This window comes from Phyllobates terribilis, unplaced genomic scaffold (assembly GCF_046119375.1).
Source record: "Phyllobates terribilis strain yellow unplaced genomic scaffold, ASM4611937v1 Scaffold_7__3_contigs__length_470593459, whole genome shotgun sequence".
Lineage (NCBI taxonomy): Eukaryota > Metazoa > Chordata > Amphibia > Anura > Dendrobatidae > Phyllobates > Phyllobates terribilis.
The window spans coordinates 251,038,781-251,061,155 of record NW_027362767.1 but is presented as its reverse complement, the minus strand read 5'-3'; the positions used below and the strand labels follow the sequence as shown (position 1 = coordinate 251,061,155).

Here is a 22,375-nt window from a genome sequence, read left to right as displayed (position 1 = left end):
AGGAGATTTTCCTTCACGATGGGCATCACCTTGGACATTCTCTCCTGTAACTGGGCGCCATGTTCGATGATACTCCGGTGTGGCGTGACTTTGGCCTCCTAAGTTTCCTTGGCGATGTCTAGGTGACCTCTTGGAGGAGCTCAAACGGAGAGAAGCCAGTGGAGGCTTGAGGAACTTCTCTGACCGAGAAAAGCAGAAATGGGAGCAGGTAGTCCCAGTCTCGCCCATCCTTTTCAACTACCTTCTTGAGCATCGCCTTTAAGGTCTTGTTGAAGCGTTCCACTAGGCCATCTGTCTGTGTATGATAAACCGAAGTCAAAATCTGAGTTATCTGAAGGTCTCTGCAAAGCTCCTTCGTCACCTTGCTCATGAAGGGGGTTCCTTGGTCTGTCCGAATCTCTTTTGGCAGACCTGTCCGAGCAAAAATATGGACCAGCTCTCAGGCTATACTTTTACTGGACGAGTTCCTTAGGGGAACCGCTTCAGTGTACCGGGTCGCATAGTCCATGACGACCAGGATATATTAGTGGCCCGAGCTGATTGAACTAAGGGGCCCACGAGGTCCATGGCAATCCTCTCAAAGGGAACCTCTATCACAGGTAGTGGGACTAAGGGGCTACGGAAGTGGGAAGAGGGAGCAGTTATTTGGCAGGTGGGGCAGGACCTACAATAGTTTTGAACTTCTCGGTAACATCCTGGCCAATAAAACCTTCTCAGTATCCTCTCCTGAGTTTTGTCGACCCCTAGGTGTCCCCCCAGAACATGTGAATAGGCCATATCTAGTACCCTCCGTCTATATGGCCCCGGCACTAACAGCTGTTCCACTATCTCACCGCCCCTTAGTTTGGCCACCCGATATAGCAACTCCCCCTGCACAGCAAAGTGGGGGAATCTGGTGTCGGCCCCCGGCTCTTGGGCAACCCCATTACATACAGTAACCTGGTCGAACGTCCCCTTTAAGGTCAGGTCTCGAACTTGAGCAGTCCCAAAGTTCTCTCAGGGACGTCGGTCTCCTCGGTCACTGTCTCACCTTCGTCACCGACAAGGATGCACAGTGGGAACTCCTCCACCTGAGACTTCATCGGGGATTCTTCTCCAAGGACCTGGCTTTTCCCCACGCTACTTAGTCCAGTTCCCTTCCTCCACAAGTCCCAAAATAAGGAAAAATCACGGCCCAATATGACAGGGTGTACCAGGTCCTTCACTACCCCGACTTCATGGGACTGGGCACCACAGTCTGTCCCCACTGTCACTGTGGCCATGGGATAGTCCTTGGTATCACCATGGATGCACAGAACACCCACAGTTTTGGAAGGGATCAACTGGTGGGGAAGGGTAGCTCTGATCAAGGTCACCAGACTCCCGGAGCCCAACAGCCCAAGCACTTTTGCTCCATTAATGGACACGGCACACGCCTGCGGCCCCTCACCGGGTCGACAGTCCACGCTACAGGCTGGATAGGCATAATAGGAGACCCGTCTGCCTAGGCTGCAGTCCATGGGCTCAGGGGATATTTGACACCTGGCGGCTACGTGTCCAGGGTTGTGACACCGCCAACAGACTATATCTTTACCAACAGTCCTTGTGGTACCTTCAGTGGGAATGGGATGTTCCCCAGTGGTGGCTCTAGACCCCTTCCGTGCTGAACTCGCCCCCTTTTGGGTATCCCAGTATGGAGAAATAACTGCATCCGGTTTCCCGAGGGATCTCTCAACTACCTGGTACCTCTTTACCAGGCCGATGAAGTCATCTGATTTCTGAGGATCACCCTGGGCAATCCAAGTCTGGACTGGCTTGGGAAGGGAATGCATGAATCTCTCAATCACCACCCGCTCAGCCATCTGGGCCGGAGTGGAGGACTCCGGTTGTAGCCACTTCTGAACAAGATACAGTAGGTCAAACATCTGCGAGCAAGGGGGTTTGTCGCTAGCATACGCCCAGTGATGAACTCGTTGGGCTCTCACCGCCATATTTACTCCCAGGCGTGCTAAGATCTCTGTCTTTAGCTTGGGATACTCCTTAGCATCTTGCAGCACCAAGTCGAAATATGCCTTTTGGATTTCACCCGATAAATATGGCGCCAGAACCTCTGCCCACTGTCCTGGTGGAAGTTTCTCACGATCAGCCACCCTCTCAAAAACAGTCAGAAATGCTTCTACATCATACCCAGGGGTCATCTTCTGCATGTCCCACCTTACCACCTTCCTGACGTGAGAATCATCAGTCGGCCCCGGGGGTGGTTCGGCCGCCCTGCTCTGGATGGCGTAGCTGTATCTGCTGTTGCGCCTCCTGCTGGTGCTGCTGCTGCGACTTTTGCTGCAACTGGATTTGCTGAAGCAACAGTTTGTTCGTCTCCTGGTGCTGCTGCTGCATGCTCTGCTGGGTCTGGACCAGGTGCTTAAAGAGCTCCTCCATGCTGCCGAACTTCTCTGGCTAGCTGCCGACCTTCACCCAGGACATCCACCGGTCTTTGTGGCAGGTACACGTATTCCTGGAATCCTGCATGCACTCTCACACCAACTGTGGCAAGACGACTCGCTCGGCTCTCCCGGAGGCAGACTCAGGACACACGTTCTCAGGTTACCTTTCTGCTGGTTTATTATGACATAAACTCATGCAGGGTTCCACAGGAAAAATAAACAAGACCCCCTTTTGGTTAAACGGGAAAATAACACAGAATATAGCTTAGTCCATAGGTGAGCGGGTTCTGCCCGCTCTCGGTAGCACAAACTGCACAACAAAGTCCTTGTAAAAAGCTCTGCAGCTTCCACAACACTGTCTAGAGACTTCACTCTCCAGAGAAAAAAAAAGGGACTGAGCTTTTACACATTGCTCAGCCACACAGGAGAGCATCCTGAGTGACACATACCTCCCCTCACTTATAAAACCAGTGACTCTGTCACATTGTGTCAATATTTTATATTTTTTTCCTCTTCCTGTTTGAAAAAAAGAAAACTGTATGTAAAGTGGTTTTGTTTTGATAACATGGCATCTACCACAGTAAGGACTGAGACATCATATTTACAGAGATAAGAAACACAATGCAGCGTGTACGGACAGACAGGCCGATGTACTGATGATGTATGGGGATAATTCCTACAGTCAGGAGATGTTGGGCAATGGTATATATTGGAGGGTGCCTGTAGGTGATCATTGACCTGTGGCGTCTTTTTCTAGAGAGGCGAATATGACGCTGCCCTGGTTGGACTTGTGAGATTGGTCTCAGTGGTCGTGGCAGCTCTGGTAATGGATAAAGTGGGCAGGAAAAGCCTCCTTTTTATATCGGGTAAGTATGTGAACCCCATAAATATTTCTCCATGGACTTCACCCATGGTGCCCTCCTAATCCGTCTCTTCTACCTCATATAACAGGTTCTCTGATGTTGGTGTCCTCGCTCTCCATGGGCTTGTACATTCATTTCACAGTAGACATGAAGAACAATTCCACCAACTTGACTGTGACTGCGAGTGACCCGCACATCCATGATGCTCATGTTAACTATCTTGAAATCATCCCCCTTGTGTGTATCATGTTGTACATATTAGGTAAGTGACCTGATGGCAAGAACGCTCAACTCCATATATACCCTCCCTAGACAGATGCTGCCCATCTTTTCTGTTTATGGTTCTATTAAACTATCCATGGAGAATATCCAATTAGCCAAATAGAAGATAGGAGGCGCTGGTAGGCTGGTCACTGGTTAGCAGCGAATAAAGTGACACAAACCACAATGTGTCAGTGGGATAGTACCAATTACAAGTAGGTGTATAATTCGCGCTTGGGTAGTGGGGGAAGGGAAATATGGAGATACCAATGTGAAGGCGTTACAAAGGACTAGTCGTAGGTTAGATAAAAATGAAATATAAGCTTTATTTGGAATAAATAGATAACAAATATTTAAAACCAGTTAAAAGATGATGAAGTCTCTGAACCAAAGGCCAGTAAATCTTAGAGGATAGGAGTAACGTTGTTAACGTGGTCCAGAGGTGTAAAACCTATGGAAAAGGGTAAAGGGGATTAGATTAATGGGATTATCTAATTAGGCCTAGATGAGATAGATGGTAACCGATGTACCTATTATAGGGTCCTTGTTCTTATTCCTGCACTGGTGGACAAGTGCCAGGGGTTTTAGTCTGCTAGGTAGGTGATCTTGCTCCGTGGTGGGAAAACCTACAGGGCAAGATGATAGGTTTGGAGGATTAATTAAATAGAGAGGTACTGCAAAGTTGATAGATAGTATGTACCTACTGTGATCCGGGCGGATATTAGTTTCTGGTAGGGAGAGGTCCAGAGGCTCTAAGCTTCCCGTAGATCTGGTGTCCTCGATTATCACTTCAGTCTACCTGCGGTGCAGAGGTAGAGAGTAGGTAGAGAGCGATTTTTTTGCCCTGGTAGGGGCTATTAATATGTAGTGAATAATTACCTGATGATGCAGGTGTGGTCCAGTAGGTGACCTGTTGCAGTCAAGGGGAGGTCTGGTTGATACCATACAGTGGTGGCCCTGTACGTCCTGGTGGTTGTAACAGATATACCTGTAATTAGGTAAGTCACATGGGTCAGGTGAAGCAAGGTGTCAACCGAGTCAAGGTATGAGAATCCTTAATAAGTATACCTTGTCAGGGAAGATGTTTATGGCACGGTGGTTCTCCCTAGGTCCTTGAGCCGGTGGGTGCCAAATAGGAGTAGTATTGCGGACAATAGTGGATTGTAGGGGTAGAGTGGTAGCCTCTGTGTGTAGATAGGCCTGGTTCTAGCAGAGAACCGGCCGGTTAGTCAATAGAGGGCAAAGCTGTGTTATGCTGGCGGAGCAGCGCAGCGTCCGGTTACTTACAGTTGAAGAGGTCTTACGTGGATCTTAGTAGGACAGTCGTCCCAGGGTCGGTGGCGTCCTGTCGGCAGGTACCGTGTCTATTATCCGGAGCGAGAGCGGAGTCCCGGCCAGTGACTTCCACTTCTCGCGTAATCTCGGATAGGGAAAGCGTGCACTTCCTGCAGAAAGCGCGCGAGACCTGTGTGACGCGCTAACACGTGACACACAGGATACAGAGGCCTATTAGCGCTAGTGTGAGCTAGGGTAGGGCGGTTCCTACACGTTTCGAAAGACTCGTCTTTCTTCCTCAGGGATAGTCCTACCCATCGATAGTGCCTTTATATACTCTAGTCGGGAATGGTCTTGATAACTACCTGTCAGTCATGTGCATGTTTTCTGAACATGCGCAGGTCTGTCAGTCATTAAATGCAAACAACTCGATATCGCTATTTAACCCTTTGGGTTTAAGGGTGTTTAGTTGGAATATCCACTTACTTTCTGTTCTGGACATAGTTTTAATAAAATTACCAGCTCTCCAGTGTGTTGGTACAATCTGGATGCCTGTGACTTGAGTCCCATTTATGCATCCATTATGTTTTTCCATGTAATGCTTGGAGAGCGGGTGTTCCTTATATTTATTTTTTATGTTCCTTAGATGTTCGTTTATTCTGACATTCATAGGTCTTTTAGTTCGCCCTACATACATCTTTTTGCAAGGGCATGTCAGACCATATATTACTCCTGTACTTGTGCAGGTGATAAAGTCCTTAATGGGGTATGTTTCAGCTCCATGGCTGACAGTACTTTGTTTGCAGGTTTTAACCATTCTGCACATTTTACATTTTTTACATGGAAAAAAACCTTTAATTTTTTGTTTGAAAGGGGTGTATATTTGATTGTTTAATGAAAGATTATTTGTTGTTGGTGCTAAAATGTTTCTTAGATTCCGTGCCTTTTTATATATAAATTGGAGTTTGTCAGGTATCTGGTCTCCAATTATTTTGTCATCCCTGAGTATGTGCCAATGTTTCCCCACGATTTTTCTGAGTAGATGGATATTGGAACAATATGGTGTGATGATCGGAATGTTAAGCTGTTCTCCGTCATACTGTAGTTTTTTGTTGGTGTTTCTGGATGGGTTCAAAAGGGTTTCCCATGGTATTTGGGCTACGGAATCTACTAGTTCGTTAAGAAATTTAGCATTATATCCTTTCTCAAGGAACTTTTTTGTCAGTTGATCAGCCTCTTTTCTGAAGTCGGGATTTGTTGAGCAATTTCTGTGTATTCTTATGTACTGGCTACGAGGTACATTAAGTAGCCAGTTTGGTAGGTGACAACTGTCCAGTGGTATATATCCGTTTGCGTCTGTGGGTTTGTAGTAGGTATGAGTCCGGATATGATTGTCTTCAATATAAATATTTAAATCCAAGAAGTTAATTGTTTTGGTGCTGGTGGTAGATGTAAATTGTAGAAAGTAGTTGTTAGTATTTATATCCTGTAAGAACCTCTCAAGGGAAGATTGATCACCTGACCATATAAATAATATGTCGTCAATAAATCTCCGCCACAGGACCAGGTTCGGGTGTAAGGTTCCCCCCGGGTTTATGGTTAGAGATTCCCACTCTCCCACATACAAATTAGCGTAGCTGGGGGCGAACCTGGTTCCCATGGTGGTGCCCCATTGCTGGGAGTAGTAGTTCCCCTCATATGCAAAATAATTATGAGCAAGTATGAATGTCATGCATTCTGTGATAAATTGACTCTGTTCTGTGGACATTTTTTGTTGTAGAAAATAGCGGGAAGCTTCACATCCCTTTTGGTGTTGAATATTGGTATATAGAGAGGTGATATCTAAGGTCCCCAGGATATAGTTACTTTGCCAGGTGATATTATTTAGTATTTGTATTGCATGCTTACTGTCCTTCAGGTGAGATGGTAATACTGGTATTAGGTCCTGAAGGTGGTGGTGCACTAATCTGGAAAGGTTGGCTGTAAGACATTGTATCCCTGAAATGATTGGTCTCCCTGGAGGTTCCTTTAGATCTTTATGTATTTTGGGTAAATGGTAAAATACGGCTAGTCTAGGGTGTGGGATATTCACGTAGTCGTATTCATTTTTGGTGAGAAACCCTGCCTCTAGTCCCTTTTTGGTTAATGATTTGAGTTCCTGTAGATAAGTGGTAGTTGGATTTGAAGGGATAATTCGATATGTGCGTAAGTCACTCAGGAGTCTTAGTGACTCTTTGTGGTAGTAATCATAATCCAAAATAACTATGCCGCCTCCCTTATCGGCCGGGCGGATGACTATATCTTTATTTTTTTGAAGATTCTTTATGGCAGTTATTTCAGATTTAGTGAGATTGGTACTGAATTTTAGGCATTTCTTGTCACTGAGCCGACGGATGTCGTCAGTGACATTTTTTTCAAATGTATTAATGGCCTCTGAATGTTCCTGAATAGGATGAAAATTTGATTTGTTCTTTAAGGAGGTATGTAAAATTACTGGGTTAGTTGGTGAATTGGTTAATTGGTTTTCCCACCACGGAGCAAGATCACCTACCTAGCAGACTAAAACCCCTGGCACTTGTCCACCAGTGCAGGAATAAGAACAAGGACCCTATAATAGGTACATCGGTTACTATCTATCTCATCTAGGCCTAATTAGATAATCCCATTAATCTAATCCCCTTTACCCTTTTCCATAGGTTTTACACCTCTGGACCACGTTAAGGAGCATCTTCTATCAAAATATACAACGCTACTCCTATCCTCTAAGATTTACTGGCCTTTGGTTCAGAGACTTCATCATCTTTTAACTGGTTTTAAATATTTTTTATCTATTTATTCCAAATAAAGCTTATATTTCATTTTTATCTAACCTACGACTAGTCCTTAGTAACGCCTTCACATTGGTACCTCCATATTTCCCTTCCCCCACTACCCAAGCGCGAATTATACACCTACTTGTAATTGGTACTATCCATGGAGAATAACTTACCTCAATATGAATATTAGGGTGATAGTTACACATTGTATGGGTTCCGACATGTTGGAGATCACCAGATTTCTGTGTGCCTCCATAAGGAAGTCATCAGGGTATAGATGTGCTACTGCATTGCCTATGAAGTTTTGGATGAACCTATTGTACTCTTTTGAGCCCAATGGTTTACTTATTGCAGTTTTGTGATCGAAAACACTTTGAACTATCCCTACTTGTAAAAAGAGTCCTTCGACAAACTGTCCTCTTGCTGGAACCTCCAGCAATTAGCTGTGATCTGTAGGGAAACTGTTTAGTTTCCCTGCAGTGCCTCTACAGGGGATATGAAGTGTTACACGATGCCTAATTATTATTTTTTTTGGTTGGTTGTGTGTTGCAGCCTACAGGACAGAGCGGGTCCTCCAGAGAAAGAGACACTCTATGTAACCACTCTCCTCTTTGGCCAAGAGATGAGAACCCTGAACAGGAGTCCCCTTTTTATTAAATTTGAATTTCCTAAAGGGGTTTATGAAACTGGGTTTTCTTAACTGCACAACCTCATTAAGTGCACGCTCTATGGGCACATGAGTAATCATAATTCTCAGTACCCTTTTCCTTGTCCTAACACCATCTCCTGTTAAGGTTATGCTTTTGGCTGTGGACCCATCACCTGGCTGCTCATGTCTGAGATCCTACCACTGAAAGCCCAAGGAACGGCTTCAGGCCTCTGTGTGATGGTCAGTTGGATCACCGGCTTTGTGCTCACCGAAGCTTTCCTGCCCGTTGTGGTGAGTACCATGGGACATGCTATGGGTTCTACACGCATAGTTACGAAAATGGGCTAGCACGGTCCTGTCATGCTAGTGGTTGGTTAGGTTTGGGCAAAAACCTTTTTACATTGGAGGTGAGGCGGTTTAAAAGGGAATAAGCTACTGTTAGACAATTCTGGTGGCAGATTATCTCCCCTGCGAACAAGCGGATTGGGTGTCAAAATTTTGCATGTCCAGTCCTTCTCTCCGCCATCATTTTATTACTCGAGAGGCAGAAGGCCACTATATAGGACGCGCCCCCTGGGCCTGTGCTGTGCAGGGGGATACCCGGAGCCGGATCGCTGGGGGTTGTAGTCCTCCGTGGCGGTGACCCGGTCCGTGCCCAGGGCGGTCAAACCAGTGGCAGTCTTAAGTAATAACAATGTCCGACTACGCCACCCGTGGATTGCGGTCAGTGGGGACCGCCGCTGCGCAGCAGACCGCTGAGGCTGATGTAATTTGCGCAGCCGAGTATGGAATAACTCCCCACGCGAGAAGTATTGCCTCAGGGCAGCTAGTGTGGAAGATGGGAGTGATGGTGTGAGCGTCCCAGTAGTAATGGTGCTGGTGCGGCGATGAAACACAGAGACGTGTGGTGTAGTTCAGGGTCTTTACTGATGGTATAAAGCAGACCCTCCCGGGAGTTCTGGTTAGCAGTAGGGGCCTGGTCAGTCTGTGAGCAAGCAGGATCTCCCCTGGCCAGGTGGAGTTGTAGGCCTCCCCGTCTATCTGCACTCTTTCCTGGCTACCTTGCTCTATGCGGGTAGAAGTAGCCCACGTCCCTGAGTATACCGTGTGGTGCTCACCCGTATGGCCGGTGACTTGGGGCCTTCCGTTAGCCTCCGCTTCACGATGGCAGTGCTGGTCCCTTGCTTGTGACCGTGCCTCCGGGCTTCTAAGGCCAGAGGACATGGAATCCCCTGCCGGTTGGATTCTGCTGCTGGACCTGGATGTCCCCACAGCCTCGGACTCCGTGTCCGGGTTTAGTGTCTTCAGCCAAGGCGAGCTTTCTAGCTTCCAGCCTCTGGCACTCGCTCCTGCTCCTACAGAGCTCCTGGTTCTTCCTTTCCCTGTGTCTGCTGTCCTCCAGACCAGACTGCATCTCTGTCTGGGACTTCACTCACTAATCCCGCCCCAGACCCAGTTTATAAGGGCAGATTCCTCCCCTCCCAGGTCTGGGTGGGCCGTGTTGCATGCTTAGGGCTCCTGACCAGAGAAACCTCCCACTTGCTCTCAGACATAATATTTCTATTACTGTGGCAACCAGACCCCTGGGGTGCCACATATACATAAGACAGTAAAATCAGCAGGTGTGTATAACTTTTCGATTCTGAAATCAGTGCTTCTGATTTTGTGTCTTGTCAAAAAGTTTTGGAACTAGCTGCCATTGTAAGTTGATTGGAAGTTTTTTTCTTTTCCCAGAATGCTTTTAATCTGGAGACTCCAGTCTTCTTCTTCATCATCATCTGCATGTGCTGCATCATCTTCACTTACTTATGTGTCCCAGAAACCAAAGGACGGACTCTGGAACAAATCAAATCCTACTTCCGAACAGGTCGACGTTCCTTTATCAAGTAGCCATCGGCATGACTAATAGATCACCAACCTGGTTCTATACCAAGAGCAGAAGATACAATGTAAGGGCAGAGACAGACTGCCGTATAACTCGTGCGAGGATTGCATCGTAAACCTCGTACTGTCTGTCTACTCTCCTGACCTGAGCTTGACAGCTGCATAGAAATACATCACGCTATCATGCGCAGGTCTGGAGAGGTGCCGGGCCAGTCCGTGCAGTGCTATGCAATCATCGCACGACTGTCTGTCTCTGCCGTTTTACTCTCAATTTAATATTAGTGGCCTATGGTTAGGGGTGCCCTTCTATTTTAAAAGACCAGGGGAATCTGGTTACGCTGATGATGGGCAGGGTATGAGTGATCCTGACCTCACTGCCGGCAGTGCCACACTCGCAACGTGATAGTGTAGATGTACCACCCATATACTACAGCTCCAACATGGCACGGTGGATGTGCCACCCATGTATTACATTTTGTGTTCCTTACTATAGAAGTTCTAATTTAAAGGGGAGCTCCAACGGAAATTAAACTCCCCATCATGTACAACATAGAAAGAAGGAGCCAAGGCGGTTGGAGGTAGAGAGGTATTTTCTTTATTCACTGCATAGACAGGAACGAGTAAGACATGACAGCTGTGTCTGGATGGTATGATCCTGTGCCATGCTGAGGTGTATGAAGAATGACCCCATGTGTCCTGAGGGTCAGACATAAGCGATACCTGATCTGCTGTTCACATTATAACGTCAGTGTGTAGAGAGATTCTGAATCTTAAAGTAAGACAAATTTGGCGCCACTCTTGTCTACAGGTCATGTCTGCCATTGCATGGCATTTCACATAAATGCAGTACATTCACAGCCTGTTACAAAGGTGGCGTTGTTTCTAAATCTTTCCAACCTCCCACAAGGATGGTAAGACAAATCACACAACGCTGCTCACAAACAGCACTTCCCTTATTAAAACCAAAAAGATTTTCCTCCTAAAATAACTAATAAATTAATGTACCCAAGTAGTCTTCGTCTGCCAGTTCTTACAGGTATCCATTGCTGGGAAACTTGGGTGACAACCACTATGGCCACCCTTACAACGTTTACAAACTCCACCCCGGTATGTGAAAGCCAGAAAGCCAAGCTCCATACACAGTGCAGCGGTCTCCTCAGGGACTGCAGCTCAGCGTTCATTCACTTCAATAGGAGCTGATCTGCAGTACCCGAGAATGGCCACTACATGATGCGGTGTCTTTCCGGCTCCATATACCGTATAGCATCACTGCAAATAGCTGGTGGTGCCGGACCCCCACTGATCTACTGTGTATATCTGACCGCAGCAGGAGCTGCAAACAACTTGGTGCTGGACACCCACTTATCTAATACTCCAAAGAATGGATCATCAATATACAATTCCTGGACAACCAGGGGATTAACCTGGACCTTACTTTTCAGTAACATGACGTTGAGGCTTTGGGGGGAGATTAGGATCAGACGTGTTCAACTGGACAGACCCTTTTGTTTTCATAGTCTGCTAGTGACATACTCCCCTCTCCCTATGCAGAACACATTCAACAGCAGTATTTGCATTGTACCAGATATTCTTCTTTAAAAAAAAAAAACAAACACAAAGCTAATTTCTATAAAAAAACGGCCCGCTCTTCCCCAGTGTCTGGTACTGCACTTTGCAGGAGGCTGCAATGCCAGATGCAGCCACTAGCCAGGAGTAGCGCTGTCTCTGGAAGAAAGTAGATATACTTTTCATATATAAGGGGAGAGCCCCTTTAAGAGAACCGTCATATACGACACTTTCTTGTATAATGGGACCTTGTGCTTTTACCGTCAGCGATAGGTAAGCAGTAAATCAGCAATGATTGACATCTCTGTATAGCTCATCCATCCCGCTGTCATCCAAGGACAAATTGCGGCTTCTTCATAAAAGTAGTCCCTTTTCGCGGTTTCTGACCACACAGTACGTGCCTGCCCTTTTAAAATTGTCTTTCTTGTGTATCCAAACAACCACAAGCTTCTCCACATCCAGAACCTACTCCGTTCCTCCGTGATGGAGCACGTATGAATTTTCCAGTAAAAAAAATACAGGATTTTCTGGCTAGTCAGTCTATAAAGAGGAGAATAGGGGATCCAGTTGTACTTAAAGGGGTCCTCCTAGTACCCATATCCCAGATTAGCTACGTCCTATGTGACTGTCGCGAACATAGTGGGTTAGTTTCTACCTAATGCGCATGAGGCTGTTGAGTTCAGGTCAGGAGACCCCCGGCCATCGGACACGAGAGGTTGGCCTTACCCACATCCTACGTAATGCACAGACTTCAATGCACTTAGTGTCATGGCTCATTGGATGGCTGCATAAAATAAAACTGCGGACTTAAGGGGCGCACTAAAAATGATGCCTTAAGAAAAATTATCGTCCTAAGCATAGGGGGCACTATATCCCTTAAAGTGAACATATCTTGCTGCCTTTCCATCACTCATTTACTTAAAGAGGTTTTCCATGAGATTACAGTAGATGACCCACCTTCCAATTGGGTGGGGTCTGGCTCCTGGCTTCCCCCCCAATCAGCTCCTTGGAGGTACCAAGGTGTACTGGAAGTGGCACAGCGCCCTACACCGTGTAGTGGCTGTGAATGGTACTACAATGCTTGCAGTACCACTCACAGCCACTACACAATGTAGGGCGCTGTGCCATTTCTAATTCCTTGTGGATCCCTCAATCATCTGATTAGGAGGGGGGTCTCACTCCCTATCAGATATTAATGAATTATCCTAAAGGATGAAAATGCTGAAGAAATATCCTTTAGACATGTGTGGCGACTAACTTATTTAGGATCAGTGGGTGGTCTCAGCGGAAGAAACCCCAACCAATCACATACTTGTGAGAAGTCATAAATAAACATCATTTAAAGGGCCACTAACCCTACAATCAGCAGCTTATATAATGCAGCATTATAGGAGGGGTGCTGCCGATATTATTCACACATGAAACGTTCAACAAGTCATTTCTGGGGCATGGGAAAAACTTTACAGTTAGTGCCCCTTTAAATAATCCTAGAGTCGCCAATCCAGTATTTTCTAATTTCTCTCCATGTTCGCACCCAGCAAGGAGCAGATCGTGTCACGGCATAAATTCAACAGAATTTGAGGAAATTAGGATTACCCCATGGATCGAATCATAGCGACCCATAAGAAAGAAGAAAACTAATCAGACTTCCCTGTATTATGCCAACCCTCACCATAGGAGCAGAATTCCCCTGAAAGACTGTGATGGCTCCGAACACAGCTGTGCTGCCGGGGACTCGCCCGATAAATAGTCTTTAAAATGCACGTCAAAAATCAGTTAAAAAAAAAAAATAAAATGTTAAAATCTAGAAAAAGTTCAAAGCGGACGACGATCTCCTTATGTCCCGTCCTGCTTCTCTTCGTCCGGCTGCTTCTTCTGCTGCTGGAGTCTTGCATAAGAGATGGCGTCACCCCTATAATGTGAAGACAGAAAGAGTTCAAGAAGCACTCCTCCTCCTCCCTCCAAATTAGTATCCTCAATATAGTGCAGTCATCATATTATATAGCACTGTGCACTTACAATTGCTCATTTCGCCCTTCTACCCAGATAATTCTTCTCCTTTCCATTCGGTCTATGACATCACGTGATTAAAAACTGACGAGCTGAATCCTTCGGAGCTCTATGTAGAAACAGGAGGTCAATTTCCCCTGCATGAGTCATGAGTCACTGCAAAAGTCAATGGCAGAGGGGAGGAGGGAGCAGCTGGGTCAGGAGGTAAAGAGGGGAATGATTTTTGCAGGGACAAGAGACTTCCTGTTTTTATATAGAGCAGAGAAAAGAGCCGATTTTACTGGGTAGAAAGGCAAAATGAGCAATTGTAAGTGCATAGTGCCATATAATAGGATGACTGCAATATATTAAGAAGAGAAACACATCCTCATATCAAGATGGGCATACAGGAATCTGGGAAAGTTGGGAAACAACCGCTCCTGGAGCTGTAATGGCAGCCCTCGTGGTTGTCACCCAGTAGGTGATGACAGGTCCCTTATACCCTTTTCCCGACTGTGCAATTTTTTTGCGCTTTTGTTTCTTCCAAAAACCATAACTTTTTTTTTTCCGTCCCCAGTACCAGGGCTTGTTTGTTGCGGGACAAAATGTAAAGTGAACAATGTCATTCAGAACTACAACATAATGTGCTGAAAAACGGGAAAAGATGCCAAGTGAGGTGAGAAAAAAAAAACACCTGCAATGCCGCCATTTATTTTTTTTTGGTTTCATTATTATGTACTTCATTCTGCGGTAAAAACAACCAGACATGATTCTCCAGGTCAGTACGATTACAGTCATATCAAACCTGCATAGGGTTTTTTTAGTGCCTTTAAAAAAAAATTCAGAACTTTGGTTAGGGAAAAAAATATATATAAGTAAAAAATTTGATTTGTGTGGCCATTTTCAGAAACCAGTATCCTTTTTTATTTTTCCTGCAATGAAGCTATGTGAGGGGTTGTTTTTGGGGGGCACTGAGCTGATATTTTTATTGGCACCATTTTTGTGGCCCTTATGTCATTTTCAGTGCAGCAGGGACCCAACTGCAACCCATCAGCACCCTGATAGAGATGGACAGCAGCATTTAAATGGTTAACCAGTAGCAACCAGAGCTAGCTCTGATCACTGCTGTCAGAGGCAGATGGCGGTTGTTTAAGCTCCTGAGCCCCCTTCATACACCCCAACCCAACCAGTAACAGCAGGAAGGGTTTATACCAGCCTCTATAACTTGCAGAAAGTCTTAGGACGTATTCACACCACTGTATAGCAGTTTTATTTTCTCACCTGTTATTTCAGCAGCCAGAAGTCTGACCATGGGTTTAATAGTCTGAACTAAACAACAGCATCCTGGACACATAAGAGGTCACGATATCCTTATCTGACTGCAATACTACGGGCGGCACGGTGGCGCAGTGGTTAGCACTGCAGCCTTGCAGCGCTGGGGTCCTGGGTTCAAATCCCACCAAGGACAACATCTGCAAGGAGTTTGTATGTTCTCCCCGTGTTTGCGTGGGTTTCCTCCGGGTTCTCCGGTTTCCTCCTACACTCTAGATTGTGAGCCCCGATGGGGACAGCAACGATAATGTATGTAAAGCGCTGTGGAATATGTTAGCGCTATATAAAAATAAAGATTATTATTATTATAATACTATTGGAAATATACAACCGCTATAGAATGACGTGAATAAGTATGTGGGTAACATGGGAAGTAATAAAATTATTTCAGCGACAACTCACTTCTTTCCCAAGGCGGATAATCCGTACAAGACTCCGGTTGCAAAGGCAATCGCGTTACCAAACAGGGTGGTTATTGAGAAGCTGAGAAATATGGGGAACAGCGCCATCCTGTGGACAGGAAATGCAAACACACTGTAAATGCAAGATTGGCCTTGGATACAAATAATAAAAAAATAAAAATAAATTAATAAGTATAAAAAATAAATAAATACTTTGAGATTAAACAGGAGGGAAGCTATATAGATATCTATATATAGTGATATACATCTCCCACTGTTCCCATTTAATCTCAATGTAATTTTTTTTTTTTTAGGGAGTGGGTTGTATTTTTTTTAAATATATTTATTTATACACGGACATATATTATATATACTGTACTATACATCTTGTATTACAAAGCATTACCGTACCCGCAGTAGAATAAAGCCTTCTGCCAGGGTTTTAACCTGTCAACTTTTTCTGCCACCTTATTTGCAAACTCGATGAACTGACAACAGAACGGCGCCTCACATAGAAACAGGACCAGCGCGTTCACCCTGCAGAGAGGATACATACTTATAATAGTGCAAAACTAAAACCATGGACTGTGGCCCCCCCATCCACCCACAAAGAGCATCCCTATGGGCCGAGTAGAATCACATGACCTGCTCCACCTTGGAGCCTTGTGACTGATCTCCCCCAATCGGTGCAGAGTTGGCTGAATACAACACAACACATACTCTAACTAAGACCCCAAGATGGGATTTTTGGAGGCGGAGGGGGTTTAGACCAATTTTGACTTTGTAGTTACTTTTATCACTTTCTGCTATTCAGAGAATCAACTATGAGCCTAAGGCTAATGGGACTCTCACAGAGGCACGCTGAAGGGCAGAGTGGTCAGAAACTGCTCTTCTACAGTCTACGGATTTCAATAGGAACTGTGTAATGCTTCTTTTCTCCTGTGGTGGCGCTGCAGGGGAATTAATAGCTCCTGCCAATCACAGTGGGTCAGGAAATATAGGATATGTAACTAAAAGGGATGTCAGACTTCCCCTTTAATTAGCAAGACCCCAGTATGCCAGTTGATGATAGCATATGCAATGTGTACGTTTGCTTTAGAAGACCTATAGCACTGCCCAGTGGCAGGATGAGGATACTACAGTCCTAAGTTATAAAAGGCAACTAGTAATGAAATTATATAATGTACATGACTGGGTTATTGTAATAGATCACATATAATGCATGTAGTAGATGCATTGAAGACAGGAGCCGTAATAATAATACACACTGTACACCGGATTGCAGCTCTGGATGGAAAACTAATCCATAGCATGACAAAAATCAGCAACTGGAAAGTTCACTTTGCCCCATGGTGTACATACATTACTTATCTCATATATACTGTGAAATGCTACTTATCACACTCCAGAGCTGCATTCATAATTCAGCATAGCTGAAATCCTCCAAAATGTGACTTGCAGAATTGTTAATGAAGCTCCAGCCCATCTTACATTACATAGTGGATGTTGGATTCTATACGTGGCTGGGATCTGTACTCACATCATGAAGACGCCGGCTGCAATGTTCATCGGGTTGACGGTGACACAGTTCCACAGGCCGGCAACGGCACATGCTGCAAAAGAGAACAGATAAGACTCAGGCCTCATATCCTATAAGGAATCACTGTCAGGATCGTGGGGGAGGGGGATTATCCCAGTGGTCGGACCACAGTAATCAACAGCTCATCACTAGAAATGAGTAATAAGATTCAGACTGCCTTGTATCTGCATCCCAAGTAATGTATCAGAGACAACCAGGGTCCCAGACAGAGAAAACCATGTGCAGAAGAGCAGACCGGACCGGATGCCAGACCAAATCTAATTGCTCATCTCTATCCCCTGTTTGTATGAAAAAAAAAACAATTAATATCTGTATAATCAAAACTTTTGCACCACATCCTCACCATTCACAAAACAGCTGCTTGCTGTCAGTGAATAGAAACACTTTTTTTCTCTCTACATTAAAAAATAAAAATCGGATTTCCAACACAAGGCATGATGCAAAACAGAGCTCTGCTACACTGCAACGAGTCCGGCTCCTGCGCGAGCAAGTCAGGACAGGCTCGCCGGCTCCTGCGCGAGCAAGTCAGGACAGGCTCGCCGGCTCCTGCGCGAGCAAGTCAGGCCAGGCTCGCCGGCTCCTGCGCGAGCAAGTCAGGCCAGGCTCGCCGGCTCCTGCGCGAGCAAGTCAGGCCAGGCTCGCCGGCTCCTGCGCGAGCAAGTCAGGCCAGGCTCGCCGGCTCCTGCGCGAGCAAGTCAGGCCAGGCTCGCCGGCTCCTGCGCGAGCAAGTCAGGCCAGGCTCGCCGGCTCCTGCGCGAGCAAGTCAGGCCAGGCTCGCCGGCTCCTGCGCGAGCAAGTCAGGCCAGGCTCGCCGGCTCCTGCGCGAGCAAGTCAGGCCAGGCTCGCCGGCTCCTGCGCGAGCAAGTCAGGCCAGACTCGCCGGCTCCTGCGCGAGCAAGTCAGGCCAGACTCGCCGGCTCCTGCGCGAGCAAGTCAGGACAGACTCGCCGGCTCCTGCGCGAGCAAGTCAGGACAGACTCGCCGGCTCCTGCGCGAGCAAGTCAGGACAGACTCAAGTCTCTACAAAAATGTTTCCATTGACTGACAGCAATCAGAGATCTTAAAAACAATGAACGTGAAGCATAAGAGGTTGCAGGTTTCGGATGAATCGCCCCATAAACAATGTTTAACCTAATCAGCCACAATGTTATTTTAGGTGCCTATTTTTTTTTGCATTGAGGCATAGATGATGCCCTTCTCTAGGGTACAAATATGCCAAATCCTCAACATGGGCATTGTTTAGATCAGGTTTGGGCACCAAAGCAGAGAATATAAACTCCCAGCTTAATGCCAGTACACTGTAGGCAGAGTACAAAGACACAAATAGCAGTGCCCGGGCCTCTAGCACCATCATTGTGAGCGGCCATGCTCATTAATAGTGCATAGCCCCCTCTACATACGATACACCCACCCTTCTCAGCTGACAGCCCCCGGCAGGGAACAAAGCTCAGTATTCTCATCAAGTGTAACATCAGCCGTATGGGGCGATGGGCGCAGAGCGCGGGAAGATGCGGCACAGGGAGCGCATAATGATAGCGGACATGGGCGGATTTATAGTCAGTCACTGCAAGGGTTAAAAAGGATTTTACCACTAGTAAGCTGGACTCCACAATGACTGTTTTGCCACAATATTATAAAAAAAAAAAAAAAAAAAAAAAAACTGGTGCGATTCCCCCCCCCCCTCAAAAAACGCAGGAGAAAATACAAAAATATGCAACGATGGGGGTAGTGGGGGTCTGGAGGACCCAAAATGTATGAGCATTAAATGGGCAGCCCATGGGTTTCATTAGGAATTGTGTAATGCTTCATTTCTCGTGTGGTGGCGCTGCAGGGAAACTGAACACTTGGTTTATCACTGATCAGGGCCGGTCAATGGGGGTCCCTTATTGGGATCCCTTTTAACAAAAAGAGATGGCTGAACTGCATCAATATAATAGTATACTACTCAATAATACTATCACAAGCCCAAATTGCAAAACATCATGCCGGGATGAGAGTCCGATGTGGTGCAGGACGGCAGTGCAGCCAGTGACACGGCTACTACCTGACCTTCACTAATCCCTCACACCAGATGGACGGGGGCCAATGTCACAATCAGATAACCCTGTAACAGCGCTCGCTGCCTGCGGCTCAGCCAGCTCCAAGCACAGGATCCCGGGTACCTGGTCAGGCCATTATTTGCACACAGGGAGCGTTGGGAAGTTCCAAGGATTTTAGAGTAATGGTCTGTAAACAAAACCCTTCAGCTGTGGTGAAAACTACAACTCCCAGCATGCCCTGCCAGCCGCAGGTGGCAGACTGCTGTGTTACACAGCCACCACCTGTTGTCTGTGCAGTAGGAAGAGCATCAGATGACAGGAGAGAACGTGAGCTGTGCAGACATATCATATCCACACGCTATACATATATGTACACACAGCGACACTCCGGACATCTGTGACTGGACTGAAGGGAGATGGACATTTCACCAGGATCTCGTATCTAGAAAGCTTTCCAATATTCCGGAAAATCCAATAATCTGGCATCATGCAAGTCCCATGGATCCAGGTCTATACTAACTTCTACATCCATATATGAAAAGTAAAGTACTAAACTTTTGGGGGCTGTTATTTAGTAATTTTCTTTGATTTTTCCCCTTATGCAATCATCTCTAGGATACCAGGTTAGCCATTGCTGTTTTTGGCTGATACCATACCAAATGAACATTGTTCTGTGCTATCAGCCAAAAGAAACTGGAAGATGCCCCGGCCTTCATAAGCTCAACATCCTCATTTCTACCATGTGTTCTGCTAAGTGGATAAAGAAGGGGGCTAGGTTTCTGAGACTCTTCATCCACAGGTGGGCTGGTGGGACAGAAGGAGGCTCTGGAGATTTGCATCCTATAGAGGCGAGATCACACTAATGATAAAACAGTGACTACCTGCAACCACCACTAGGGGGAGCTAAGTGCATACAGAAATACTTAAAAAGGGTTGTGCACTACTGGACACCTCCAGCTTAGTCAATTCAATCATTATGAAAGGCATGGACAACCCTTTAATAATAGGAAAATCTGCAGTGGGCTCTTAGGCTCCCCCTAGTGGTAGAATAAAATGATATAATTTAACATCACATGATCAGTTCTAATAGTTTACAACTTAAAGTAAAACAAACTACATTTCGCAGCATGCTTCTGTTGGTTATGGGAGTCATAGTTTTGCAACAGTTGGAAACCATAACTTTATAAATAGACGCATCAATACTTACAAATACCCCCAAGGACCCCAGCGAGCCGACACAACAAGCGGTACCACCAGGTCATGCCGTCGTCCTGGGCTGCGCTGCGAGTGGCTTCCCCCTGCACTGGTGCTTCTAGCTCCACTGAGCTCATTTTGGAAGAGTCTTAGGTCCACAGACTAATTGGCGGCTTGTAGTGCAGAATATGAAGGACTTCTACAACAGGAAGGAGCGTCCTCTGTAATGCGCTGGAATCTGCATGCTCCACACAAGAGTAAGATGCCCTGCAGAGAACACATCACATCATTACATACACGTATATCATAGAGAGCGAGAAGTGGTAGGAACCGCAGCAGCTCAGCCACGACATGGAGACCCTGTAACGTTACAGAGCGGGGGGCCGAGTGCTGAGGAGCAGAGGGCAAGAAAGTCACCAATGCTCTGCTGACCCCATAACTGCAGACTCCAGACCTCCTCTGGTATAACATCAGCACAAACACTGGACACCCGCCGGGAGCTTCATGGCCGAGCAGCTGCATGCAGCCGTACATCACCAAGCACAATGCCGAGCGGCGGATGGAGTGGTGTAAAGCCGCCACCACTGGACTCTGGAGGAGACGTGTTCTGTGCAGTGACGGATCACACTTCTCTATCCGGCGTCTGATGGAGGAGTCTGGGTTTGGTGATTCCAGGAGAACGTTACCCCCTGACTGCACTGTACCCGCTGTACAGATGGTGGAGGAGGATAATGCTATGGGCTGTTATCAGGGGGCGGCCTCGGTCTCTTAGTTCCAGTGAAGGGAAATCTTAATGCTTCAGCACAAGACATTGTGGACAATTGTAGCTTCCAGCTTTGTGGGAACAGTTCGGGGAAGACCCTTCTCTGTTCCCCATGACTCTGCCCAGTGCACAAGCTCCATATAGACATGGAGGGGAGAACATGAGCTGCCGCACAGAGCCCGGACCTCAGCCTGTTACCATAATGGAGATTGTGAGTCTGCCCCCCCCCCCCCCCCCAACACCAGGGTCTGACCCCACAAATGATCTTCTGGATGAAGAGGCAAAAATTTCCACAGACCCCTTCAAAACCATGGAGAAATCCTTCCCAGAAGAGCAGGAGCCATTATATCTGCAGAGGAGCGACTCTGTATTATGTCTATGGGTGTAGGAGGGGAGGTTAGAAAAGCCCCTGTAGGTGGATGTGGGGGGCACACACATCCACGTGACCACTGTAGCCAATCCATGGCCTCAGCACTGTATTGTAGTGACAGGCTGCAGCGGTCACGTGAATGTACACGATGAGCCGTGTGCCCAACAGAATTCCAGCATTATACCATTAGGGATTTAGAAGGTGCATCGTGGGTTTATATATAATGATCCGTTATTAGGATCTGAGCACAAGATCACAGAGGGTCACACACTTTATAGTTGACATATAGGAATCTAAGTCCATAGCTATAATGAGAAATAAAGGACAGAGAAAAAACAAAAACAACCTCTTATGGCTGATAACAGAGAACATAGCGTGCATACAGTGTATTATAGTCAATTTCCCTATATACACGTTATATACAAGAATGGTGACCTGAGTACACACACTGAGCTCCGGTTGTGCCCCCCTCGCCTCAGCTTCACAGTCCACCCACCTCCTGTACCGGCACCCGGGATCCGTTCGCCGCCCGCAGCCTCCAGTCGGGACTATGGTGACAATAGAACACGGTGAACACGTCACTCCTGGCGCAATGCATGCCGGGAGGGAACCTACAGCTGAGCGAATGGGCGGGATTATATCGTGACGTAACGCAGAAACCACCTTCCCCCAGGCAAAGCCCTCAGCTGATAATACGGCCGCGTCTAGCACTGAGCTGCGCCGGTGAGGGGGTGACGTCACTGGAAGGGCGGGGCCTCCTCCTCCATCTAGTGTAGACCCGATACACTCAGCGTTATGCTGAGGATGGGGAGAGCTGAGGATGGGGAGAGCTGAGGAGCTGCACCACAATGGTGATACACACACACATATATATATATATATATATATATATATGTGTATATATTAGTATGAGTGATCTGGGGTACCGGATAAGTGGCTATTCCTACATGGGG

The 22,375-nt window shown here is 46.5% G+C and overlaps 1 protein-coding gene and 1 pseudogene across 1 annotated transcript; one reads left to right on the top strand and one right to left on the bottom strand.

Annotated features, from left to right (window-relative positions):
- LOC141154389 (solute carrier family 2, facilitated glucose transporter member 6-like) overlaps nucleotides 1-11,465 on the top strand; it is a 52,899-nt pseudogene extending 41,434 nt beyond the window's left edge.
- On the bottom strand, nucleotides 10,741-22,055 carry CACFD1 (calcium channel flower domain containing 1). Its single transcript, XM_073640241.1, has 6 exons — nucleotides 21,919-22,055; nucleotides 20,303-20,556; nucleotides 16,997-17,069; nucleotides 15,868-15,993; nucleotides 15,458-15,565; nucleotides 10,741-13,646 (listed from the first exon to the last, which is right to left on the bottom strand). Exons 2-6 carry the CDS (start codon nucleotides 20,424-20,426, stop codon nucleotides 13,571-13,573), a joined length of 507 nt encoding a protein of 168 aa, XP_073496342.1. The 5' UTR covers nucleotides 20,427-20,556; nucleotides 21,919-22,055; the 3' UTR covers nucleotides 10,741-13,570.
- Nucleotides 22,056-22,375: the final 320 nt, after the last annotated feature.

What these genes read in the sequence shown, in the direction of transcription:
- CACFD1 (XM_073640241.1), bottom strand. Translation starts at nt 20,426, where the DNA reads ATGAGCTCAGTGGAGCTAGAAGCACCAGTGCAGGGGGAAGCCACTCGC. An exon ending in TGGGGTCCTTGGGGGTATTT is followed by an intron (nt 17,070 to 20,302) that starts GTAAGTATTGAT and finishes TCTCTTTTGCAG; the next exon opens with CATGTGCCGTTGCCGGCCTG. An exon ending in AAGGCTTTATTCTACTGCGG is followed by an intron (nt 15,566 to 15,867) that starts GTACGGTAATGC and finishes TCCTGTCCACAG; the next exon opens with GATGGCGCTGTTCCCCATAT.